Here is a 25,728-nt window from a genome sequence, read left to right as displayed (position 1 = left end):
AAACAGTATGGTAGGGCTTCCCTGGTGGCACAGTGGCTGAGAGTCTGCCTGCCAATGCAGGGGACACGGGTTCGTGCCCCGGTCTGGGAAGATCCCACGTGCCGCGGAACAGCTGGGCCCGTGAGCCATGGCCGCTGAGCCTGTGTGTCTGGAGCCTGTGCTCCGTAACGGGACAGGCCACAACAGTGAGCGGCCCGCGTACCACAAAAAAAAAATAGTATGGTACTGGCACAAAAACAGACACAGAGATTAACAGAACAGGATAGAAAGCCCAGAAACAAATCCATGCATTTATGGTCAATTAATCTATGACAAAGGAGGCAAGAATATACATTGGAGATAAGACAGTCTCTTCAATAAGTGGTAAGTGGTGCTGGAAAAACTGGACAGCTACGTGTAAAAGAATGAAATTAGAACATTCTCTAACACCATACACAAAAACAAACTCAAAGTGGATTAAAGAGCTACACGTAAGACAGGATACTATAAAACTCCTAGAGGAAAACATAGGCAGAACACTCTTTGACATAAATTGCAGCAATATGTTTTTGGATCCGTCTTCTACAGTGATGGAAATATAAACAAATGGGACCTAATTCAACTTAAAAGCTTTCACACAGCAAATGAAACCATAAACAAAATCAAAAGATAACCTAAGGTCTGAGAGCAAATATTTGCAAATGATGCTACCAACAAGGGATTAATTTCCAAAATTTACAAACAGCTCATGCAGCTCAATATCAAAAAAACAAACAACGCAATGAAAAAACGGGCAGAAGACATAAGTAGACATTTCTCCAAGAAGACATATAGTTGGCCAACAAGCACAGGAAAAGTTGCTCAATGTCACTCATTATTAGAGAAATGAAAAATCGAAACTACAATGAGGCATCACCTCACACCAGTCAGAATGGCCATCATTAAAAGTCCACAAACAGTAAATGCTGGAGAGGGTGTGGAGAAAAAGGAACCCTCCTACACTGTTGTGGGAATGTGAATTGGTGCAGCCACTGTGGAGAACAGTATGGAGGTTCACCAAAAAACTAAAAATAGAGTTACCATATGATTCTGCAATCCCACTCCTGGGCATAGATCTTCAGAAAACTGTAATTCAAAAAGATACATGCACCTCAGTGTTCATAGCAGCACTGTATACAATAGCCAAGACATGGAAGCAACCTAAATGTCCATCGACAGAAGAATGGATAAAGAAGATGTGGTATATATACACAATGGAATATTACTCAGCCATGAGAAGAATGAAATCATGCCATTTGCTGAAACATGGATGGACCTAGAGATTATCATACTAAGTGAAGTAAGTCAGACAAAAACGAATATTATATATCACTTAGATGCAGAACCTAAAAAAATGAAACAAATGAATTTATTTACAAAACAGAAATAGACTCACAGACATAGAAAACAAACTTATGGTTACCAAAAGGGATAGTAGGGGAGGGGAGATAAATTAGGAGGTTGGGATTAACATATACACACCACTATATATAAAACAGATAAACAACAAAGACCTACTGTATAGCACAGGGAGCTATACTCCATATCTTCTAATAACCTACAATGGAGAAGAATCTGAAAAGAACATATATGACTGAATCACTTTGCTGTACACTTGAAACTAAGACAACATTGTAAATTAACTATATTTCAATTAAAAAGCTGATATAAAAAAAGACAGTCCACCTTAAAAAAAGTGGAGTACTTTTCTCTGCCCTTAATCTTGGGGTTCAACCATGTGCCTTGCTTTGGCCAATAAAATGCCTGCAGGTGGGAGGTGTCCAAAGACCTGAAGAGTGCTGGGGTGACTGGGCTTGCCCTCTTTTGTGCCCTGCCTTTCCATGACAGGAATGCGTCTGGGTTGCCCACACATCCGAGAGGAGGATGACAGAGACAGAAGCAGGGCAGAGCTACTGCAGGAAGCCCAGCCTAGGTCAGCTGGCCTGCTCACCCAGGACAGGGATTTCTGTTTGAAGCCAATGAAATGGGGAGTTGTTTGTATTTGTTACACAGCGGTTTTGGGTAGTAGCTGATTACCTTTGCACTCAGAGATTTTGATCCAATAATCTGAGAGTCTGTATTTAAACAAGGAATTAGATGATGCACAACCAGCTTATGGGCGGGGGAAATGCCTTAACCTCTCCGTCACTTCTTTATTTTCAAAAAGCAGAAATAACATCACCTGCTTCTTGGGGTTTTGAGAGGACTGAGTCTGTGAAGCCCATAAACTGTTCCTTGCCTGGACCACAGTGGTCCCTAAAGTGGCAGTTCCTTTCCGGACCTCTGCTCCTGGCACTGGCCACCCTACTGAGGGAGCACAGGTGCCCTACACTCCTGGGAGAAGGTCACTGGTACACCCCCTCTCTGCTGTCACACTTACCCGCGGTCACTGGGAAGGCCAGAGAGATGATGAACTTGCAGGGGACAACGTGGGGCACGTCCGAGTCGAAGGTGCTGGCAGGCCCTTCTGAGGACTCGCCGCTGCACTGGTAGCCGGTGGCCGACTCCTGGGCCCAGGCCCTAACCTTCGGGTTCTCCTCCACTTCACACTCGCTCCCGGACTGGTAAAAGCTGCCCATGGAGGACATGGTCCCCATGCTCGCCTGGTCCTCGTCCTCCCACTCACAGGCCGGCAGCTACATGCGGCAGGGAGGCCCCCCCGGCCGGCACTCCCGGCTGCAAGGAAATAAAGGCACGGCCGTCACCACCACTGCCCCCAGGAGGGAAGCCCTGCCTGCCCCCTCCTCTCCCCCGTGCCTTGTCCTTTTCCGGGCTGACCAGCCAAGGCCTCAGACACTGCCTGGCACGCAGCGGACACTCAATAAAGATTAGATGAACCTCAGAGAATGATGCCGTCAGTAACCGTGATAATCAGCAAAGCTAGCGTCTCCAAATTGAGTCCCGTCCTCCCGGCCCCAGCTGTTCCTCCTTTCAAGATCAAAGTTAATCATTCAGCACGTCTGGAATGCCTGCTCCAGGTGAGTGCAATTCCCCAAGAATCACAAGGGAATGGGTGGGGGGTGAGGGCCTCGGGTTAGCTGTGCCAAAGCACAGTATGACCTTGGTTTGGGGGCAGCACGCGCAAGAGCCTGCTGAGGCCAAGGAGGGCGAGGACCCCGAGGCAAGACCCGACCGAGCACTGAGTACTGGGCTCCGGGCACGAGCGCCCTCCATGGACGCCGCACGCCAGCGAACGCTAAGAAGGGGCTGCGCAGCTGGAGCGGGGGGCCGGGGCGGATGGGGGGGTACCTGCGGCACCTGTGAGCGGACGCGCTGGGCAGCCGCGTGGGCTCAGACGACGGCGTCGGTCAGCTCGCACAGCAGCTGCACAGCCTCCTCACCGAGGAGGCTCAGAGGACCTGGTGCGTCCACCCGGGCAGGGAGGCCCGCAGGAGCCGCCTCGCCGCTATGTTTGGCGGTTGCTAGGAGACGCGCGTGGCCACAGCCCCGGGGCGGGGCTCCTCTCCTGGGGGCGGGGCTCCCCGCCTCGTTCGCTGGTCCCAGGCCAGGTGCCCAGACAAGGTCCGGCAGAGAGTTGTATACAATTGCAGAACCAGCTGCCTTTATGCCTTCAGTTATTCGCTTATCCACTCAGTCTTTTTTTTTTTTTTTTTTTGGATGTGGACCATTTTTTAAGTCTTTACTGAATGTTTTACAATATTGCTTTTTATGTTTTGGTTTTTTGTGGTTTTTTTGGCCGTGAGGCATGTGCCGTCATAGCTCCCCGACCAGGGATCGAACCCACACCCCCTGCATTGGAAGGCGAAGTCTTAACCACTGGACCGCCAGGGAAGCCCCCATTCAGTCTTTCAGGAATTCCTGCTCTGAACGTGAGCACCTATTATGCGCCTGAGCCTTACCTGCAGTACAGGGGAGAGGCATTGCCAGCTCCCCCACTACAGCTCCATCAGCGGCCCCCTCCCGTTCTTTGATGAAGGCAAAGGAAGCACCGGGCTCTGCAAACTCAGATGACCCGACCCCACCCCACCCCCCATCCTCTCTGGCACAGACTCTGCTTCTGTCACTGATGTCTTTCAAATATCACGAGAATTCTTTTTAGTCATCATGAGCGCCAAACTCAGCGATGAGGAAACCGAGGCTTAGAGAGGTGAAGCTATTTGCCTGAGGTCACACAGGTATATGGCAGCACTGGATTGAAAGCCAGACTATCTGACGGACACCCTGCCCCCCACCCCCAGATAAGGGACCCCTAGCTGCTGCTCCCGATGTAGAAGACCACAGACCACCAAAGGGGCTGCGGCGGAGGGACACATCGCAGAAGCGACTGCCCGGAGGGGTTGGGGCAGGCTTCACGGAAGAGGTGACAAAAGCCAAACTGTGGGGTCTGCCGGCCGAGGAAAGCAAGGGAAAGCATTCCAGGCAGAGGACACAGCATATGCAAAGGCCAAGCGGAGTGAAAACGTGTGGCAAGTTCAGGGAAGGGATGATGAGGCTGGAGTGGCGCACGGGGGCCCCGGTACCAAGCCCCTGGGCAGGAGTTTGTTTAAGCGAATGGGTGCGGAATCTCCACACACACTTCGCTGTTGCAGAAACTGAGGCTCTGAGATGAGACACAACCTACCCGTGGCCGAAGAGCAAAATTGTGGACGCAAGCACCCTCCCACCCAGTGCCCACCTCCCTAGGCCGTCCCCAGGGGCTGGGGACAGTAGTCCAGTATTCCAGAATACTTCCCACTGACGGGGGCCCTCCGACATTCCTCAGGTTCGATCAGTCTAAAAAACTGAACCTTAAGAACAGCTGTGAGGGGAAGTCTCCAAATGGCAGTGAGGTCCCCTGGGGAGAAGGACTCAAGTTTCACCACTGAGTGCCATGACACCCTGTCCAACAGCCTGCAGACTACCGTCCATAAGCAAGGAAGTACTAAAAAGACACACCCAGGGTTGCAAGGGGAAAAGGCTACTAGGATACACCAGCTCCCAAAAGGCCCCATTAACAAGAGCTGGTCAGTGACACCACCCTCCCTGGGACAGACAGCAGGCCTCCTGCCCGTCAGGTGCCACCTGCTGCCTGAGGCTGGTTTTGCTCCAAAGGGTCCTCGATCACCCTGTTACCAAGGGCAGCAGCCAATCTCCCCAGCATCTCCTGTGGGGCGGCCCTGAACTCAGGCTTGAGAGGTCTTAGACCAAAGAGCCCTGGTCCTGGATGTGCATGAGAATCACCCAGGATCATGTCAAATCTTCAATCCTGAGGCTTCACTCCAGACCTGTGGAATTGATTCTCCAGAGGTGGGGCTTAGGAACCGGTGATAGATTGTATTTTCCAAACACCTCAACAGATTCCCTCCCACCCTCTCTTCTTACAGTGTGATGTCAACACTCTTCACATCCCGTGGTGGGTCTAGTCCCCTCCCCCTTGAACCCCGACAGAACTTTTGAACCACCTCAGCCAACAGAGTAGAGTGGAAGTGACACTCGGTGACATCTGAAGCCAGGTCATACAAATTCCATGTGCTTCTGCCTTGTTCTTTGGGGCGCTCACTCTAGGAACCCAGCACCATGTTGTGAGGAGACCCAAGCAGCCTCATGGAAAGGCCACGTGTAGATGCTCTGGCCAACAGCCGGCAGGGCTCCCGGCCAACTGCCAGCCTCACTGCCCAAAATGTGAGAGCCAGACCTCAGGGGATTCCAGCCCCCAGCCTTTGAGTCACCTGGCTGACACCATGTGTAGCAGAAACCAGCTGTCCCCATGAAGCCCTCTGCAAATTGCAGATTTATCAGCAAAGTAAGTTACTGCTGTCCTAACCCAGTAAATTTGGGGATTATTCGTTGTGCAAAAATAATTAACTGGAACAGAACGCTTGTTTGTTAAAGTCACCTCCACCAAGATCCCATTGCATAGCCAAGATCTGGAACCACTTCCCTGAGGGAGGTAGTGTCCAGGTCAAGAGCCAGGGCATCATGGGATGGAATGAAGGCAAAGGTGTGTCACCTGAGACTCAGGCACGAGGGGCGGGTCTCCCCTCCCCTCAGCAAAGATGGCTTCAGGGCTGGCAAAGTCAGAATAGGACAGGAGGAAGGGCAAAGTCACATTGCAAAGGGGCACCCCGTGGAGTGCAGCCATCTGAGGGCGATCTGTCCCTGCTCCTTCTTCCTCCAGGGCAGTGGAGCGCCAAAGCTCCCACGGCACCCAGAGAGCTTCTGAAGTTATTGCAAGACTCTGGCAGCTGGAAGCATACACCCGTCTTCTTCTTGCCATCCCTCTCCTAAGCAAAGCACCCCCGCCACCTTATAACAACTTTACTGAGGTGTATTTTATATCATACGGTGCACCCATTTCAAGTGTATGATTCAATGATTTTTAGTAACTTCACCAAGTGGTGACATCATCACCATAAATAAGTTTTAGAACATTTTCATCTCCCTAATAAGATCCTTCGTGCACAAGTTTCACCCAAAAGTACTATAATTAATTAAAATTAACCTCTGTTCCCACCCCAAGCTCTAGACAACCATTAATCTACTTTCTGTCTCTAAAAAGGTGCCTTTTTCTGAACATTTCCTATACATGGAGCCATACATCCATTTTGTCTATCCAGCCGTCAGTTCATGGACATTTAGACATTTATGAAGATGCTGCTGAGGACATTCACAGGAGGGTCTCTGTGTGTACAGATGTTTTCGGTTCTCTTGAGTAGAGGCGTCTAGCAGTGGGAGAGCTGGGTCACGTAGTAAGCGACACGTATGGGTCAGGCTTTATGCTTGTCTTTTACTGACAAACTGTTCTCCAACGTGGCTGCACCATTTCACATTCCCACCAGCAACGTATGAGGGTTCCTATTTCTCTACATCCTCGAAAACATTTATTGTCCGTCAGTTATTATCGCCATTCTCGTGAGGGCGAAATAGTCTCTCATTGAGGTTGTGTTTTGTATTTCCCTAATACCTAACGGTACTGGGATCCTTTCTCGTGCTTATTGGCCAACCATATATATTCTTTTGGGAAATGTCTGTCCCTGTCTTTCATCCATTTTTCGATTGGGTTGTTTGTCTTCTTCTTATTGAGCTGTTGGAGTTCTTTGTCAATTCTGAATACAAGGCCCCTACTGGGCATGTGTTTTGTCAAGATTTTCTCCCAGTTGCCTGCTTGTCCCGTCATTTCTTAATGGCGTCTTTATCACTGCGCTTTGAAGTGCAAAAGTTCTGAATTTTGATGAGATCCAATGTATTGATTTTTTTTCTTTTTTTTGGACCATGTGTTTGGTGTTGTATCTAAGAAATCTTTGCCTAACCCAGGCCCATTTTTAATAGAGAGAAGTCAAACTTGGCGTCTGAACACTAAGCAAATCCACTAACCAAGACTCCTAAAAATGTAAACGCTTTGACACTAAAACTGATGGCTCTCGGAGAATCCCAGACACTCCAGGGGACTGTACAGAATGACACAAGCTTTCTGAAAAACAGTTTGACAACATCAAGAGCTTATAAAATGCCCGCACTCCTTGGCCCTGCAGTAAAGCACCCAGGAAATAGAGCCAACCTTTCACAGTGTTGTTGGAATGGAGAAAAACTGCAAACCACCGCTATGTGCACCTATTGGGACGACAAAGCACCTTCCGGGTCAGTCCTAAGAGGGAGTGTGGACCAGCCTTTGAGAATAACGTTACCCAGGAATGGTAATGATGGCGGAGCCATTTAGGAAGATGGGTGATGTGCAGAGACAGATCCCAACAGCCGCATTTCAACTTGTTTCTTTATGTCACATTGAAGGAGGTACAAGTGACATCCTGTAAAATTCACCCTTTTAAGTGCTTTGACAGGAGTATACAGTCATGAAACTACCCCCCCCATGAAGGTATAGAATGTTTTCACCACCCCCAAAAGTCCTTTCATGCTTAAATGCATGGAAAACATCTGAAAACAAATACATCAAAAGAACCCTGTGTTCTTCTCTTGTTGGCACAAGGGGGGGATGGTTTTTTTGCTCTTTAGCATTTTGCTGGGCTGTTTGTAGACACTGTGAACAATATACTATTAGGAATGGCTCAAACAATACTGAGCTGACTTCAGAAAAACCACTCCTCTCCGCTCTCCCCGACGCAGACACACACCCATCCCCCAGCTCACACAAAAGCGCAGGAGACCTCTGAGTTTGCTCACTTTGAGCCTCAAACAAAAAGCTTGTGGGTCCAACCGGGATGATTTCAGAGGCGCCTGGTAACACTGCCCGCAGACAGACAGGCCTGACAGCGCCCCATTATCAACCCGGACTCCCCTGCCCCCAAGGAGCTGCGGGGGGCAGAGGCCAGGCGATGGTTCCACGTCAAGATATTTAAAGTCTTTCTTTTCGATACTGACTGGCCCAGAAAGGTTCCTGTTCAAAGGATTCCTTCCGCAAAAGCCATCGCCAGCTGCAGCAACGGGGGTAGTCTCCCCTGGGTCACCAGCTCTCAGCATTAACATGAAATTGAATCAGGTTCATCTGCAGAGCCACAAGAGGGAGGGGATATGGGGATATACGTATATACACGCTGCTTCACTTTGCTCTACAGGAGAAACTAACACAACATTGTAAAGCATTTATACTCCCATAAAGAGGTGGGGGGAAAAAAAGTCCAGAGTCAAGTTCCAGCGTCCCGTTTTTTTTTTTTCTTTTTCCTTTTAATTTGGCTGCACTGGGTCTTAGTTGCGGCACGCGGGATCTTCGTTGGCATATGTGGGATCTTCAGTTGCAGCAGGCATGCGGGCTCTAGTTCCCTGACCAGGGATTGGACCTGGGACCCCTGCACTGGGAGTGCAGAGTCTTAGCCACTGGACCACCAGGGAAGTCCCCAGAGTCCTGTTCTAAGTACAGACAGCAACGTCCCTGGCGGTGGGACTCCCGGCCTAGAAGTTTCTACGGTCCAGCTGGGAGTCCAATCAACCTAACATCTGGAGTCTCGCTGACTCCAGCATCTCTGGGCACAAGGATGCTTGAATCCCAGGGATGCCAGCTACATGTAGTTTTCCTTCTGATGCAGTGTGTCCACATCTATAAAATGACATAATTAGTGCCTACTTAATGCCAGGCCCTATGCTGGGCATGGGGGTACCAGGTCTCTGGCCTTGTGAAGCTCAGCCCTCGTGGCAGGCCTGCAAATAAGTGGCAATGGGGTACAATGCTGTTTCTTAAAATACAAGTTAAAAAGTACGTCTCACCTGTAGGCAGAGAAAGCACATGGAGAGCCTCATGCCACACTGTGCCCGGCAGCAGCTGCAGGCAGGCAGCCCAGAAGGGGGCTGGAGCTCTTCTCTCAGTGTGCCCGACACCAAGCCCAGCGGACAGACAGGAAGCGTCCCTCCCGTCATGGCTGATAGTGCGTTACAGGGAGACAGACAGACGCACCAGGCAAGAGAGTCTGTTAGGGGCGCAAAGGGCTTGCAATGTCACCGAAGGCCTCACTGAGGGGCTGACGCTGGAGCAAGGGACTTGGAGGTGAGGGGGCAGGCTGTAAACATCTGGGGAAGCAGATGCAAAGGCCCTGGGGTGAGTTAGAAGAACAGCAAGGAGGTCAGTGAGGGAGGCATTGAGGGAGGTTACGGGGGACACGGGCGCACACTACACTGGGCCTTTAGTCCCTGAGAGAGGGAGATAACAGTGGGTGCTGAGCGAAGGAGGGCGTCCTCTGGCCGTGGAGGACAGACGTAGGAATTCAAGGGCACGTCTTGGGAGGAGGCTGTTGCAATGATACAGGTGAGAGATGCTGGGGGTTTGGTCCAGGGTAGCAGTGGCGCAGGAAAAGGGGGTCAGATTGGGGGTGAGCTCTGAAGGTGCACGGCCTGACAGACCGGATGTGGCGTGAAAGTGACAGAAGAACCCAAGACGGTAGGGATTTGCCGAGGGAGGCTGGAGGCCCCGCGAACTGAGATGGAGGTGTTGGAGGGGAGGAAGGGAAGGAGTCCAGGACTGAGAACATCTGTATTCCTTTACCCATTGAGAAATACATGAATTACACCGCTGGTAGGAACGAAAATGGTGCAACCACTTTGGAAAATGGCCTGGCAGGCCCTCAAAAGTTAAACATAAAACTACTACACAGGGCTTCCCTGGTGGCACAGTGGTTGGGAGTCCGCCTGCCGATGCAGGAGACACGGGTTCGTGCCCCGGTCCGGGAGGATCCCACATGCCGCGGAGCGGCTGGGCCCGTGAGCCATGGCCATTGAGCCTGCGCGTCCAGAGCCTGTGCTCCGCAGCGGGAGAGGCCACAACAGTGAGAGGCCCGCATACCGCAAAAAAAAAAAAAAAAAAGAAAAAAAAAAACTACTACACAACCCAGCAACCTCACCCCTAGGTATATGCTCAAGAAAAGTGAAAATATATGAACACACAAAAACTTCTACGTGAATGTTTACAGCAGCATTACTCATAACAGCCAAAGAGTGGAAACAGTCCAAGCGTCCATCGACAGATGAACAGATAAACAAAACGTGGTCCATCCATACGATGGAATATTACTCAACAATAGAAAGGAATGAACCGCATGCCAGCTACAACCTGGTTGACGCTGGAAAACATTATTGTTAACGTTCTCAAAAAGGAGCCAGTCACAAAAGGTTACATATTGTATAATTCTGTTTGATACACAATGTCCAAGATAGTCAAATCCATAGAAACAGAAAATAGTGGTTTCCTAGGGCTGGGAGTTGGGAGTGGAGGGTAGGAAACTGGAGCAGTGGGTGGGCTACCTAGTACAAGGGTTTTTTTGGGGGGTGGTGGTGAGTGATGAGAATGTTCTAAAAATGAAATTGTGATGCTGGTTATATGCTCTATAAATATACCAGAAACCACTTATTAATATACCTTAAATGGGTGAACTTTGTGGTCTGTAAATGGCAAATAAAGTATGTCTTCCCCCCCCAAAAGAAAAAGAGAAAAGAAACAAACAAAAACATCTCCTTTGTCAAAAAGAGAGATGTTACACTGAAAGCCAAACTCCTCCGACCCCTGGAAATAACGACTGAATCCGTTTGTGAATCCCTCCATCTTTTTCTATGCGCTTACATACACATGTCCTCCCAGAAAATCTTTAGTACCGTTTCGTGTGGGTTTATCGTTATTGTCGCTTTTTTCTCTCATCCTTTTGTGGTGATTCATCCCGGCTGCTGTACCAATGGGCAAAATGTTGTCTCCAGTTTCTCACTATTATAAACAACGATGCAATGAACATCCTGTACACGTGTTTTTTCTAAGGCAGAAGCCAAGCATTGGAGTTGATGTAAAATTTTTTGTCAAATTGCTACCACTTTAATCATTTTTTTTTAAATGCACATCCAAAATGGTTGGGGAGAAGCATCTAACTCCTTCCTGGCAGAGGTGAGTGGTGGGCACAGTCTTCAAGAATGAGTAGAAATCTGCCAAATGGACAAAGTGCTTATTCTGGGGTACTGCAGCAGAGGAGACAGAATTTTAGTGCTTTTTCAAATTCCAGGATTTAACACTGAAATTCCTAGAGCTGTACACAGGCCAGATTCTGCCCATCGTATAGCCAAAGGCAGTTGAAGAAATCTGCCTCTTACTCCTGCGAGGCTGGATGAGGGTTCCCAGTGCAGGTATCAGGTTAGGACATCTCTACACCCCTCTTGTCAAAAAAAAAAAAAAAAAAGGAAAAGCAGCCTTACATTCACCTGAGAGGCTGATTTTTCTTTCCTCTTCCAGAACGGTGTTCTAAGGCACCAGAGGAAGTGTTGGCCAAACAGCTACCTGGTAGCCTAACCCCAGCTCAGAGGTGGAATTCCGGTCGCAGGGCCAATCCACTCCCCAGGCACAAACGGGTGAGAAGACGGAAGGCCACGGCTTTCCTACACACACCCCCGCCCCCGCTTCAACACACACAGAGCTTAGAGAGCAAGGGTCCGGCTCAGATCGGCTTCTATCCAGCGGGATGGCCCTAACGCATCCCCTCACTTCCCGGAGCTGGGTTTTCCTCTGCTCTAGTTACCACGTGAGGCCCTTTGCACCAGCCCTGGTGGAGTGAGAAGCGGGTTTAGGAACCCAGTCGCTGAATTTAAGGGGAGGGGGGCTTCTCCGTACTTACAGGAGTACGGCCCCAGCTAGCTTGCGGGGCTACCCTTGAAAGGTTTTCTGGCGAGAAGGGGTGGAGTGACGCGTGGGCGCGGAACAGACCGGGGGGCCACGGGACCAGGGGGCCACCCTCCAGCCCTCCCCAGCTTCCTATCCCGAGCCCACCCCTTGTCCCCGTCTCGGGGCACACTCTCTGCACAACGCAGCTAGGTGGAGAGCGGGGGAGTTGAAAGCAGACAGACCCGGGAATGGGAGGAAAAGAGGGGATGCCAGGGACACCCCGGGAGTGATGAGGGGAGAAGAGTGCAGGGGTCACCGAGAGAAGCGAGATCAGGAGGGAGACCAGTCAGTGGTGGCCCCACGGGGGTCTCGGGGCTCCTGGGTCCCCTAACCAAGCCCCCTCAGAGCCAACCCGGAGAAAACACAAACGCCCTGCCAGGCCAGCGCAGCTGCTGGACACGGCCCTCGGCGCCGCTCCAACCAGACCGCCACCGCTAAGCCCCTCCTTTCAAGAAACTCTGGGGCCGCCCCTGGAAGTGGCGGGGCGGAGGGACCCGAGGAGCGGCGCTTGGCGGCGATGGAGCCCAGCGGCCCGGGCACGGGGACCGGCGTGGAAGGCGCGGCGGGCGACCCGTACCAGCGACCAGCGCGGCGCACACAGTGGCTGCTGAGCGCCCTGGCGCACCACTACGGGCTGGACCGAGGCGTGGAGAACGAGATCGTGGTGCTGGCCACGGGCCTGGACCAGTATCTACAGGAGGTCTTCCACCACCTGGACTGCCGAGGCGCCGGCCGCCTGCCCCGCGCCGACTTCCGCGCGCTCTGCGCGGTGCTGGGGCTGCGCGCCGAGGAGGCTGCCGCCACCTGGGAGGCTGCCGGGGATACAGCCGCGGGAGACACGAACTCCGGGGATGTGATCGCTGGGGTGGCCACCGATGGGGACGCGGATGCGGAGGAGGAGGCGCGCCTGGCACTGCGCGCCGAGCCGCCTGAGCTCACCTTCCGCCAGTTCCACGCGCGCCTCTGCGGCTACTTTGGCACCCGCGCCGGGCCCCGTCTGCCCCGCGGCGCTCTTAGCGAGCACATCGAGACGCAGATCCGCCTGCGCCGTCCGCGCCGCCGCCGCCGAGCGCCCCAAACGCCCGGCTCCGACGGCGGCCCGGACAGCGAACGCCTGGCGCGCTTGGAGGAAGAAAACAGCAGCCTGCGTGAGCTGGTGGAGGACCTGCGGGCCGCGCTGCAGAGCAGTGACGCGCGCTGCCTAGCACTGCAGGTGCACCTGGTCCCGGGGCGGAGGGTGACGACGGAATGGGGCGGGGGGCGGGGGGCATTTGACAGCGGGCTGGCTGCAGAGCCCCTGCTGTGCAGAGGAAGAGGACGGGGTGGGGGGGGCGCCGCGGGGGCGGGTGAAGGGCAGCCCTCCCCACTTCAGCCTACTTGCATCCTGTCCCTAGCCACCCCATTCCACTCCAACACACTCTAGTCCCCTCCCCTACTCACATCACACATTCCAGCCCCCTAAAACTCCAGTCCCTCAGAGAAAACCATTCCGCCAACACACACACACAGCCCATCTCATCCTGCCTCTCTGACCCAGCCGTGGACCCTCGCAGGAAACCTGGTCAGTCTCACACACACACACCTCCGGAGCTCTCCGCGGTGCCAGGATTCCAGGAGGCCTAGGAGATAAGGTGTGAGGAAGGCCTGTCCGCACCCTTAAGGAGCTAACGAGGTACACAGGCAGCTCGGTGCAGTCACTCAACGAACATTGGAGGGCCTCCCTCAGGGCCAGGCCTGGTGTGCCAATGCTAGATAGTGTCACTGTCGACCAGGCAGGTCTGGCCACTCAGCGCTGCGGGGGCCAGACACTGAGAGAGGCATGGACCCAGCCCAGGCATCTGCAATTCAGTCAACAAGCACTTCGGCGTTGTGCCCAGCCGTGTGTCAAAGGCCATGGGGGGCTGGGGGTCAGACGAGGACCAGACGGCCTCTGACCCAAGGGACCACAGGCTAGGAGGGAGCTGACGTTCTAGTAGCCCTGCCCGCTCCCCACACAGCCCGGGGTCACAGCCCTGAGGGGTAGAGAGAGGCCAGGGAGTGCGCAGGGGTGCAAGGCGCGGATTTCAGGGGCCACGGCCAGCGGGCATCGGAGAAGCCAAGTCCGGGGCGGGAAAGTACTGCCATTGTGTGGAGTAAGATTGTCCAGGATCATTAGTTCCCCAAGTATTTGCTGAGCACCTACTGTGTGCCAGGCCTGTTTTAGGCGCCGGACGCCCAGCAGTGAACACGACAGAAGAAAACCGCACCCTCAAGGAGGCGGCTGCCTAGCAGCAGACAGCGAGGAGGGCCGGGAACGCCCGTAGAGGGCTCCCCAGTCTAGGGCGTGGAGGAGCACGAGGGAGCGGCGTGCCCTGAGGGCCGGAGGCGGACAGAGAAGAGTGCAGGCATTTGGGACTCACTGGAACTGTGCAAACAACAGAATATGGGCTTTGTGCCTCAGTGGCCCGCATCCATTAAAAGGGAGTGACATGAGCTCCCGCCTCGGTAGAGTTAGGGCGAGGGTTAAATGAGTTCAGATGGGCCCAGGTCGGCGAGCACGAGCGCGAGAAACGTGCCGGGTTGCTTTGCTCACGCGCCCTGGGCCGGGTGGGGTCTGGCGCGAGGCGCTCACCGCCTGCCCTGCTGCCCTGTTCCGGCAGGTCGGCCTCTGGAAGAGCCAGGCGGGCGCCCGGGAGGCGGCGCACGGCGGGCCCGAGGCGGCGGCGGCGGCGCGGGAGCTGCGGCAGGCGCGGGGCGCGCTGACGGCAGCCGAGGCCCGCGCGGGGCGCCTGCGCCGGGGCCAGGCCGAGGTGCGGCGGCGCGCGGAGGAGGCCCGGCAGGCAGTGCTGCGCAGCCTGGCGCGCGTGCGCGAGCTCGAGGCGCTGGCGCGGCAGGTGCCCGGCCTGCAGCGCTGGGTGCGGCGGCTGGAGGGCGAGCTGCGGCGCTACAGGTGAGCCGGCGGCCCGGGTGCCCCAGATCAGCTCCCGTTCTCCTGAACCTCAGGTGCGCTTTCCTCCCCTCAACTCGTCCCCGTGTTGTTCACGTCTTCAGGTATTCGCCCACCCATCCATCCGTGGGCCTGCTCACCCATAAAGCCCCTCCGTTTGCCTATTCGCTGGGGGTAATAGGATAGATTTGTTCTTATTTGTTCTTTGATCCGTGCAATAACAAAGATGATAACAGCTAACACTTACCGAGCACCTAAGGTGTGCCAGGCTCTGAGCTAAGCACTTAACCTGACTAAGCACTTAACCTCACTGAGTCCTCACAGCCACCGGACCTGTGAGGTAGGTACCGTTATGTCCCCATTCTCCAGGTGAGGAAACAGAGGCGCAGTGATCCCTTGTGCTAGCTCCACCAGGGTAGGAAGCTGGGCTCGGGACCAAGGTTCAAGTCCTGGCAGGGCCTCTGACAGATGTGTGACTTTGGGCAAGTCACGCCCCCCCTCGGAGTCCCTGTTTCCTCTTGGATGGAACAGAGCTTGGGGCCCCTGCCTGCCAGGGAGGCTGTGAAGAGGCAGTGAGGCCCTGCCTGGCTCACTTAGGTGCTCGGTAAACAGAGCTCCCTCCCTTTCAAACCACAAGGCACCCGGCCTGCCTGCCTTCCACATTTACTGAGCACCAGCTCTGCACAGGGACTATGCCAGCCACAGGGGGTGTCATTCTGAACAAGACATTCCGCAGTCCTCGCCCTGAGCAGCACTCGTGAGCGTGTGAGGTCCCCACGTGAGCGTATGTGTGGCAACAGCTGGCTGCCTGCTGTCAGGGAGAGCAGGGCCCTCGGCGTGCCTGCTGCAGGCTCAGCCAGCGCCTGCACACCTGACCCGGGAGTGGAGTGCTGAGGGTGGGACGTTACCTGGCGAGATGGGCCAGGGAGGGGGAGGGGGGAGAGCGTGCTAGAAAACGGCAACAGTGTGGGCCAAGCGCAGAGGCAGGAGGGCCCTTGGCCCGGTCCAGCAGCTAAAACAGCAGCTGGAGGGGTAGAGCTGGAGAGGCAGGCTGAGGCCAGGCCAACCCCAATGGCTGTGATGAGGTCTTCGGCCCTTCCCTCGAGAGAGCATGAAGCCATGGGAAAGTTCTAGCAAGGGGGCGACAGAACAGACTTGCACTGCAAAAAAATCACCCTGGCTACAGCTGTGACAAAGAGATGGAAGGAGAGGGGAAGGGCAGAAGACAGTGGGAGCCGGGCAAGAGGCTGCCGTCCGACTTCAGCCCGAAAGGCAGGCGGTCTGGCCCAGACTGGTGGGCAGGGCAGCCGGAAGGGTTGCTCTGAACCTAGTTCCTCATCCGGGGGACCACGTCCTTGACTTTTGAGGTGCTCCCAGCGGGGAGACGAGGACGCACCACGGTGGAGAGAGGAGGCCGGCTCTGGGCTAGCCTTCTGCAGCTCCAAATGTTTGGATAGTCACCTCCTGTTTGCATAGCTGATCGGCCAAAGAGCAGGGCCCGTTGGCTCAAGGCCCGTATCCCGCCTTGGAACTTTCTCCAAGAGGAGAAATAAAGGGTCTCTTCTTTCTTTTGCTCTAAAGTAATTGTCACAGCATGATTGTAAAAATAACTCCAAACATTGGGATAGCTCTTTACAGGAGAAAAAGTGGATCCATACTCAACACAGTATTTAATCCTCACAAGGACTGTTCAAGGGAGAGGTTTTATCCCCATCTTACAGGTTGTGGGAAGTGAGGCTCCGAGAAGTTAAGTGACGTACCCAAGGCCACACGGCCAGAAAGTGGAAAAGGAAGGTCTGTCTGCCCCCACAGCCTGTGTTCTTTCTGTCTTTCCACTTTACCTTTTTTGTTGCTGTCTTATGGTTACAAGATGGCTGCTGCACCTCCAGGCCTCATGTCTGCTGTCCAGGCATAAGAAGGACCAGTGATATTGGGGGTGGGAAGGATTTTCTTCTAGTGAGCTTTGCCATTCTATTCAGGGAGAGGCTCCCCCACCTTCTGCCGCCAGAACTTGTACCTCCATCAACTTGGCCAGAACTGCATCACGTGGCTGCCCCTACCTGCAAGAGAGTCTGGTGATATTGATACCCCAAACAAACCTGAGGCTCTCTTAGGAAGGAAAAAGGGAGCAGATATTGCAGAGGCTCCAAAGGAGATGCCCAGTGAATGAGGAAACCAAGGACCAGAGAGTGACCTTCACACAGTGATTAGGGGATGGTTGTCACTTGCTTCCCTGTCCCTAAACCTCACCCAGCCCCAGAAGCAAACCTCCTCTCCCCGTTTTCTGTAGTCAGAGCTTGCAGGTTTGTGGGCTGACTTGCCCCCAAAGTTCTCCCTCTTTGGAGAAAGGAAAGGGGAGGGGATAGAACAGTTGAGAACACTAGTCACATAGCCAAGCTTGATGGATGCAGAGCTCAGCTGAGCTTCCCAACCCTAAATCAAACCTCCTTCCCCTTCTCTGCCACCTCCTCAAGGGCAACCTCAGCAACTCTCTTCCTCATTGCTCAGACTTCTATTTAGTTCTTTCCCAAACCTGCACCTTCTTTTCCCTCCCACTCAGTCCTTTGCTGTGGGTTCTACCCAGTCCTTTCCCCGTTTCTCAGGTAAACCTCCTCCTGTCACGTCTCTTTGGGGGTGCTGTAACCCCGAGCTTGCCCAGCTCTTCCCGTCGTGATGATGAGTTCCCAGTGTGCTCTGTGGTTGCTGCCCATGAGCCTAGCTTTAGCAGAAGCCAGGATCCTGGAGGGTCCCCCTGATCTCCAGGGTCATGGAGCTTGCCCTCTGCCTCAACCAGGGCCTGATTCTGGGCTGGTTTCTAAATGCGTTTCCTAGCTCAGTTTCTCACTACACAGGCGGGGAGAAGTTGAGCTCCACTCCTTAGGATAACATCCCACGGTCAGTCAGCAGGGTTTTCCTCGCCTCTGTCTGTGGATGAGACGGCCCTGGATGGCCCCGGGCTTCGTGCAGTGGCCTCCCTGTCTTCACTCAGCACGCAGGGTCTCCTGCCCCTTCCCCACTTGGGCCTCAGAACCCAAGTCCTGATCCCTCAGGGGCAATTCAGCTCCATCTCCTGTTCCCACACAAGCTGGGCATCTTACCTTTTTGTTTTTGACCTTGACTGGATTATTTTAAATGGTTATATTCTATCCAGCACTTTTGTGTGTTTGTACATAGAAAGAGAGCTTCCCATAGCACCTCAATCCACCATCCTGACCAGGAACCTAAGAGAACAGACAGTAAATATTTAAGCCATTGGAAACGCTCATGTATTCGTTCCACGTTTTCTAAGCACCTTCTATGGACAAAGCCCTGTGCGGATACCTGGGTACACAGAACTGGTACAGTAATGCCCACTGCCCTCTGAGGGTCTCCTGGGCCCGAGTGGAACAGGCCATGAACACACATGTTGGGACACAAACATGCTTTGTGCAGAGGGGCCCCAAGAGAGCAACTGCTGCTTTCAGAACCATGGGAGTCCTGGATCAGATACAAGGATTCCACATGTCAACGTGACCTGCAGCCTCCTGGAGCTGGGCAAAGACCCTGGGCTCACCCAGCCAGCCCAGTCTGCGGAGGATTACCCGGTCCACCACAACCCCATCAGCTTCTGCTTCCCACGGCTGGTATCCTGGGTCCACCTCGTCCTAGATGGGAGACTCAACTCCTCCAAATCGCACAAGAGAGTCCCTCCTCCCGGCACATTTGTGAGCACAGTAACCCTGACAGATGATCCAGAGGGGAAGACGCGGATTACATTGCAATGATGCAAATAGTTTCATCTGGAATACTTGACGTCACGATTTATACAGTGTCACTTAACCTCTGCCCCCATCCATCTAGAGTGTTTCCCTGTCACTTCTCCCAAACTACACCCAAACCCTCTCCACCTTTCTCTCCTCTGTTTTCTCTTTCTTCCTATCAGCCAGGTCTCTTAGATGAGTGCCAGAAAGCCTGACTCAAACTGACTTGCTTAAAAAAGCTGGCTCTCAGTAAAGTTTAAGCATGTCCAGCTTCAGACCTGGCTGGATCCAGGTACTCAAACAATGTCACCAGGATATGGAAGCTCTGCTTCACTCTCAGGCAAGTTCTCTCCCCTGGTAGCCTCTGGGGCACTTACATCTCGAAAGGTCACCTCTTGTCTGAGCTATCCCACTGGAGTGCCAGGCTGAGCCTCAATGGACAAACCTGGAAACATGTTCATCCCAGAACCCATCAGGGGGCCGGGATGATTGGGTGCTCTGATTGACCAAACTTTAGTCACTTACCCACCAAACATATACAAACCCACAGCCAACCCTGTCGAACTCTGAGACTGAGATCCTCCCAGGAGAATCACGGGAGCACGTATCCCAGGTGTGTTAAATAACACACACCCCTACCTTTGCTCCTCTCGGGAAGTCACAGCCCAAATCCCCTTTCTTGTCTCGGGAACAGCCCACCTGTGGCAACTGGAGAATCTCTGAGTGGAGGGCCCGGAAGGAAGCCTGCTTAAGCGCAGGACAGGCTTGTCTCAGAGTCAGCTCTCCCAGGCTGCTGAACGCTTTGGGGTAGCTGGGGGCACTCTGCACCGTCACCAACCTTGCCTGTCTCAGTGCTTCAGAACCTGCTGGGAGGATGGGCCAAAAGGATCCGGATTACTGGCCTCCTGGCCCAGCCCGTGAGCCCTCCTAGGGAAGCACGATGTCTTGACGTTGTTTGGCCCAGCAGCAGGCCCAGGGCTCCCAGTAAGATGGTGAATGAACAAGTGAACGGACCAACAAGCATATGGATGGATGCAGCCTCAAAAACGTCTTGGCAGAAAGGGCATGGGCGTGCGGGAGTCCAGCACCAGGCGAGCCCTGAGTGGTCCAATGGCCTGATCCTGCTTCGAGGGGAACCATCCTCCACCCGGTGACTAGATTCTCTTGAAGCCCCGTGTCTCAGCCATTTCTCTGCCCTGCCGCCCCTTGCTCTGCGCCACGGAGGAGAAGCTGGGCCTCTAAGACACCTGGGCAGCTGCCTGGGGCCAGCACTGCTGGGCAGGGGCTGGGCTCCAACACCCAGAAGACAGAAAAGCTAGCTCAGCTGGAGCCGGAGGAGGGGCCGCCTCTGTGGCTTTGTGTCTTGTCTGGGAAGGATGAAAAGGCTGGGATGGATGGGGGGGAGGGAGGCGTAGGGCAGCTCACTGGGCCGGCCACCATGCTGAGGACACAAAGATGAGGCCTTGGAGGGCCACCTCTTTTCTTCCGCCCCAGTGCAGCAGCCCGGCCTGATGGGGGGTGGGCGCAGAGTCAGTGGGTCAGGAGGGAAGCAGACGGGCGGGGGCCGCCATCTGGAGCTCTGGAGCTGGGGGGCGGCTGGCTGCGGATTCCTTTATCCTTAGAAGTGAGCGTGTGGGTGGCCGCTAGTGGGAATTGAGGCCTTTGTCCAGGGGACAATACCCCGGGCTCACAAAGGGACACTGCTGGCCCAGCACCTGCTGCAGGCCCACCCGGGCCGTTGAGATGCAGAGGGGGGCTCGGTGGGTGGAGGGCCGAGCTCGGGAGGCCCGGCCCAACCTGGGCTTGAATCCCAGCTCTTCCAGATCTTTACGGTGGGACCTTGAGCTGGCCCCTCCCCCTGTGCCTCAGTTACCTCATCTGTGAAGTGGGGTGGGGCCCTGTTGCCCTGGACGTGTGTGTTCAGTGATGTGGGGGCAGGGAGGTGCAGGCTGAGCAGGCAGCTCTGGTCTCAGACCTGCCTCAGTCATTTTTTCTTTAAATAAATTTATTTATTTATTTACTGTTTCTGGCTGCGTTGGGTCTTCGTTGCTGCGTGCGGGCTTTCTCTAGTTGCGGCGAGCGGGGGCTACTCTTTGTTGCGGTGCGCGGGCTTCTCATTGCAGTGGCTTCTCTTGTTCCGGAGCATGGGCTCTAGACGCACAGGCTTCAGTAGTTGTGGGACATGGGCTCAGTAGTTGTGGCTTGCGGGCTCTAGAGCACAGGCTCAGTAGTTGTGGCGCACAGGCCCAGCCGCTCCGCGGCATGTGGGATCTTCCCGGACCAGGGCTCAAACCCGTGTCCCCTGCGTTGGCAGGTGGATTCTTAACCACTGTGCCACCAGGGGAGCCCATGTCTCAGTCATTTTTGCTTCTGTGAGCCTCCTTTTCCTCATCTGTAAAATGAGGGTGACAAGAATAATAATGATTATTATATTCACCTCATAGGGAATTTGAAGATAAGGTGCTAATATGTACAAAGCACCTAGAATAACGCTTAGCCTTGAGAAAACTCTCGACGAATGCTGGAGATTATTATTTTATTTATCCCTTATCACAGTACCCCCCATAAATAGTAATGGTAGTGGTCGTTGGTGTTGCTGATATGAACAGAGTCTGGCCCCAGAGAACCCTATGTGTGTGGCGACCGCCACAAGGAGTGGACAGTGTCAGCTGAGTGTCAGGGTCCTACCGGAATTGCACAGTGTGGGCAAGCACAGGACCCTGACCCCAGCGTGAGTGACGATGGCTAGGGCATCTCTCGGGGGAATGCCATCATCTGAGCTGGGTGTTGAAGGATGAGTAGGAGTTTTCTGAGGTATCGCAGATTCAGGTTGCCGTGAGTGCAAAGGCTTGGAGGTGTGAAGGCCTTGGTGCCTCTTGGGAACAGGAAGACGTATTGTGGCTGGCGGTTTGAGGTGGAAAGTGGCAGGAAAGAAAGCTGGAAGGGCAGGCGAGGATGGCGAAGGGCCCTGAGCACCAGGCTGAGGCACGAGGCCTTCACCCCAGAGAACGAGGGAGACAGAGAAGGGCTTGAAACAGAAGTGAAGTGATCACTTTGAGCTTCAGAGCAATGCTTCAGGCTGCCTGTGAAGGACAAATGGGCAGGAGGGAAGGTGAGAGGCAAGGAGGCTGGTGAGGAGACCATTTCTGGGTCCAGCGCCTGAGAAGGGACGGACCACCAGCCCCACACCTGGAGGCCTTACCTGGAGCTGGGCAGAGCCTCAACCTGCCATTCTCCATTCTAGGTCAGAGCCTTCCTCAAGGACAGCACCTTAGGATTTGCAGGGTGAAACAGGCATTAGAGCCACAGGCAGCAGCCAGGTTGACAAGGGGGACCTACCTCTGGGTGGAGGAGCCAGCAAGGGGTCACCCAGAGCCAGCCGTGGTGTCCTCACCTCGTGCTGGGCTGGGGAGAGCAAACACGAGTGGCTTTCACCCTAGCGTAACAGAGCGCTCCGACGTGTCGTGGGCACGTTATGCGCTGCGGGCTGGATGGTGAGCCAGGACCTCAGGGGTCAGTGGGAGTGAGAACCGTGCCTCGAGAATCTTACCTGGTCACGTTCACAGTCACGGACCCCCAGGAGCCCAGTTCAGCAAAGGATCCCACTGCGTACAGGCTGAGGAGGGGGATGTCAGGTGACTGTGGTTCCTCCTGAGTCCTCAGGGTCCGGCCGGGACCGATGGGGGATTACCGGACCTTTTATCCCCCTGCTACGTCACCCTGAAATTGCAGCCAGAGTTTGCTAAGAAGCCACACCGCCTGGACCTAAACTCAAGTCCCACCTACAATTTCTCACTGCATCCCCGACACCTCTAGCTCCACTGGCCACAGGTTACCCACTACGGCCAGTATGGCACGTGGGCGGTCACACCACACCTGCGTAAAGATGACCTTCCAGGGGCAGCTGGGAAGACATCTCTAGCGGTGGGTTCATCAGTTGGGGATGCCCTTCCGCCGAAAGTTACAGGAACTCACCTAACAGTGCTTGGAACACACTGCGGTTTGGGTTTCATTGTCTGCTCCTGCCCAGAAGCCCGGGGCGGGCTCTGTGATGAGTCTTTGAGATGTGCCTCAGACACGTGGCCTCCACACGCTATTAAAGGCAGAAAGCACAGGACATCTGTTCGTTTCTATCCAGAAAAGCAAGGCCTGCCCAGAAACCACAAGTGTGCGTCTGTGTGAGCCCAACAGCCAGGGCGGGGCCCCAGAGGGCAGCGAGCCGGGGAATGAGTGCAGGCAGTGAGGGGGGAGGAGCCGGGGACCACCTGTTGAGTTGTTCGATGGATAGAGTCCCTCCCTGAGGTGATCTGGCCAAGGTCACCCAGGCAGTCAGGGCATAGCCCAGGCTGGACTCAGTCCTCAAGGGCCCAAGGGTCCTGGGCTCTCGCGCTGCTTCCCTCGGGGCTCGGGAACAGGCCTCGGCTCTGTGCCTTCGAGGTTAGTTGGGGATGCTCTGAGACCCTACGTTTGCGAGCCCTGCTTTCCCAGTTCCAAGCCAGGTGGGTGGCCTCAGGCACACAGACAGGTGACAAGAGGACCACGATATCGGTTTCCCAGGTCAGGGGCAGCCGCACAGGGCCCGGGGTGGTCTGAAGTGCTAGACCAGTCGGTCGCCTTTGGCCACTGCCTGCTTTATCCATCTTCTTTGGTGCCTTGACCCTTCTTGAGAGGCTCTGACTCTACCTGTTTTTGCCTCCGTTTGCTCATCTGGAAAATGAGGTTAGTTTTAGTGCCTACATCATAGGCAAGACTTAAGTGAGATAACGTGTAAAAAGCACTTCGACTTGTGCCCGGCACACAGTAAGTAGTCCACCAATTTCATTGTCATCAGTTGGCGCTTACCTGCAGGGAGCAGACTTTAAATCCCGTGCCACCAGCACTGTCCATCCATCCCGAACCTCTGCTTGTCCCTGCTTGGTTTCACGCACTCCGGCTCCACACGGGAGGGGACAGGCTGCAGTGACCCCAGATCCGTAACTTTCCAAATTCAGTGACCTGCATACTGCTTCCCAGCACCTGCAGATAAAGTCTCAGGGAAGAACGCTGCCCAGCCCAGCCTGGGTGACAGGCCACGTCTAGGCCATCGCTGTGGCCAGGGCGCTAGGATACGCCAGCCAGCCAGAACTAGGACGCACGCTCAACCCTGTGGTCTGGGAGAGGTGGATGCTAGGTAGGGGGCGGGACAGTTCCTGAAAGCAAAGTGGGTGCTGTTATCAGGAGACAGGAGGAGGATGCCATGAGACAAAAGCAACAGACTCCACCTCGTGACCTTCCTCTTAGAAGTGAGAATCCAAGATGAGTGAAGGCTGCAGTGTGGCAACAAGCAAAGGGAAGATGAAAAAGGGGATGCTTGGGCCTCCGAGCCCAGGCTTAGCACCAATCCCTCTACTGGGGTAACCCACTAGAATGAGCATTTCTTTCCCAGTAGCTCCAAGAAAATCCTTAGATTAACTCTTGATTATCCTGACATGGGTCACGCCCATCCCTGAACCAATCAGTGGTACCAGGGATGCTGGAATATGCTGCCTGGCTAAGTTGGCGGGGTGTCATGTGACTACTCTGGACCAATCACTGCCACTCTGGTTCACAGGACCTGGGTCTCACGGATGGATTGAAGGGGAGGTGGCTTCTGCAGTCCCACTCGACTGGGAGCTCCTGTGGGCAGCAATGGCACCCAATGCCCCTCCTTTCTGCCCCTGTGGCCATTGCTGGGCAGAGGGCCTGGCCCAGAAAGGCAGGTGTTTCCTCCTGACCGGGCAGGTGCTCGGACCATGGGAAACGCCTGAGGCTCCCATCACCTGCCCTGAATCCTCCTGAGAGGACAGGGGTGACTTAGAGAAGGCTGGAGCCACCGACATCAGAGACCCTGAAGCGGGGAGGGGACAGAGATTCTCTGTGGGGTCTCTTCACAATTTTCTGTCAGAATTAACCACTGACTGTTCTTTATCCAACCACATTTTGTCACATGCCCAGAGTGCCGTGCTGCCCTGGGTCCAAGGGAAACAGCCATGAACGAGGCAAGGTCCCTGCCCTCATGGGGCTGACGTCCTGGGGGAAGACCGCTGACCAATAGGTGACAGTACACGGGATGAATAACGGGAGGGCACGGTGGAGGTGGCTGCTTTGCTACAGTGTGTTAGTGGCAGTGTATTAGTCAGCTCGGGCTGCGTGACAAATACCACGGTCTGGGCGGCATCAACCACAGATGGGCACCGTCTCGCAGTTCTGGAGGCCGGAAGTCCAAGATCAAGGTGTGGGCAGCAGTGGTTTCCCCTGAGGCCTCTCTCCTTGGCCTGGAGACGGCCGTCTCTTCCCTGCGTCCTCACACAGTCATTCCTCCGTGCATGTCTGTGTCCTAACCTCCTCTTGTTACAAGGAGACCAGTCACATTGGATGAGGGCCACCCTAGGACCTCATTTTTATTTAATCACCTCTTTAAAGGCCCCGTCTCCAAATACAGTAATACAGTCACATCCTGAGATACCTGGGCTGAGGGCCTCCTTGCCATGACCGTGGCCCTGAGAGATGGGGCCCCCACTCTGGCCCCAGCTTCCTCCACTCTGCCCGCTGTGCACCCCTCCAGCCATGTTGACCTCTCTGCTCCTTGAACCCCAAACCCCTCCCTGGTCCACTTCAGGCACAGGGTTTCCCGACTGCTCCCAGGCAGCTTCTGACTAATTCGCGTCCACCCAGCTGTCTTGGCTACATCCCATGACATCTTCAGAGGCCGCGGCCCGGCCAGCCTGCTTCCCTGTCATCTCTCACAGCCTCTGGCCTTGTTTTTGTTGTGACTTCACCGGGGTCCATGTCGCCCAGGGGAAGGGAGGCTCCAGGAGGTCGGGCCATTCTGGTAAGTACAGTGTCTCCGGCACACAGTTCATCTGTGGGATGAACTGCAGAGCCAGATTAGCAGCTCGGACTGTGGGGGGCCTGCTCAGACACCCCCTTGCACCCACCCCCCAGTA

At 54.6% G+C, this 25,728-nt stretch overlaps 2 protein-coding genes across 4 annotated transcripts in view; one reads left to right on the top strand and one right to left on the bottom strand.

Annotated features, from left to right (window-relative positions):
• The window catches only part of CFAP92 (cilia and flagella associated protein 92 (putative)), a 173,343-nt gene that overhangs the window by 138,513 nt on the left and 9,102 nt on the right, over positions 1-25,728 (bottom strand). Inside the window, exons 5-12 of the mRNA XM_049693712.1 lie at positions 23,606-23,779; positions 22,739-22,856; positions 22,314-22,483; positions 21,966-22,033; positions 19,463-21,155; positions 18,122-18,244; positions 16,865-17,083; positions 2,399-2,694 (exon numbers count right to left, since the gene is read on the bottom strand). Coding sequence (XP_049549669.1) covers positions 2,399-2,615 — 217 coding nt within the window. The 5' untranslated portion in view covers positions 2,616-2,694; positions 16,865-17,083; positions 18,122-18,244; ... (3 more) ...; positions 22,739-22,856; positions 23,606-23,779. The remainder of the gene's footprint in view (positions 1-2,398; positions 2,695-16,864; positions 17,084-18,121; positions 18,245-19,462; positions 21,156-21,965; positions 22,034-22,313; positions 22,484-22,738; positions 22,857-23,605; positions 23,780-25,728) is intronic.
• EFCC1 (EF-hand and coiled-coil domain containing 1) overlaps positions 12,325-25,728 on the top strand; it is a 33,316-nt gene continuing 19,912 nt past the window's right edge. For all 3 annotated transcript variants that reach the window (XR_007469896.1, XM_004284353.3, XM_049693717.1), the window contains exons 1-2: positions 12,325-13,310; positions 14,737-15,026. Coding sequence is in view for 2 of the 3 variants with exons in the window: in XM_004284353.3 (XP_004284401.1) it covers positions 12,615-13,310; positions 14,737-15,026 (986 nt within the window). In the remaining variant the exon portion in view is untranslated. The remainder of the gene's footprint in view (positions 13,311-14,736; positions 15,027-25,728) is intronic.

Source organism: Orcinus orca, chromosome 10 (assembly GCF_937001465.1).
Source record: "Orcinus orca chromosome 10, mOrcOrc1.1, whole genome shotgun sequence".
Lineage (NCBI taxonomy): Eukaryota > Metazoa > Chordata > Mammalia > Artiodactyla > Delphinidae > Orcinus > Orcinus orca.
Note: the sequence above shows the minus strand (reverse complement) of the source record. Positions and strands in the feature narration are given on the sequence as shown.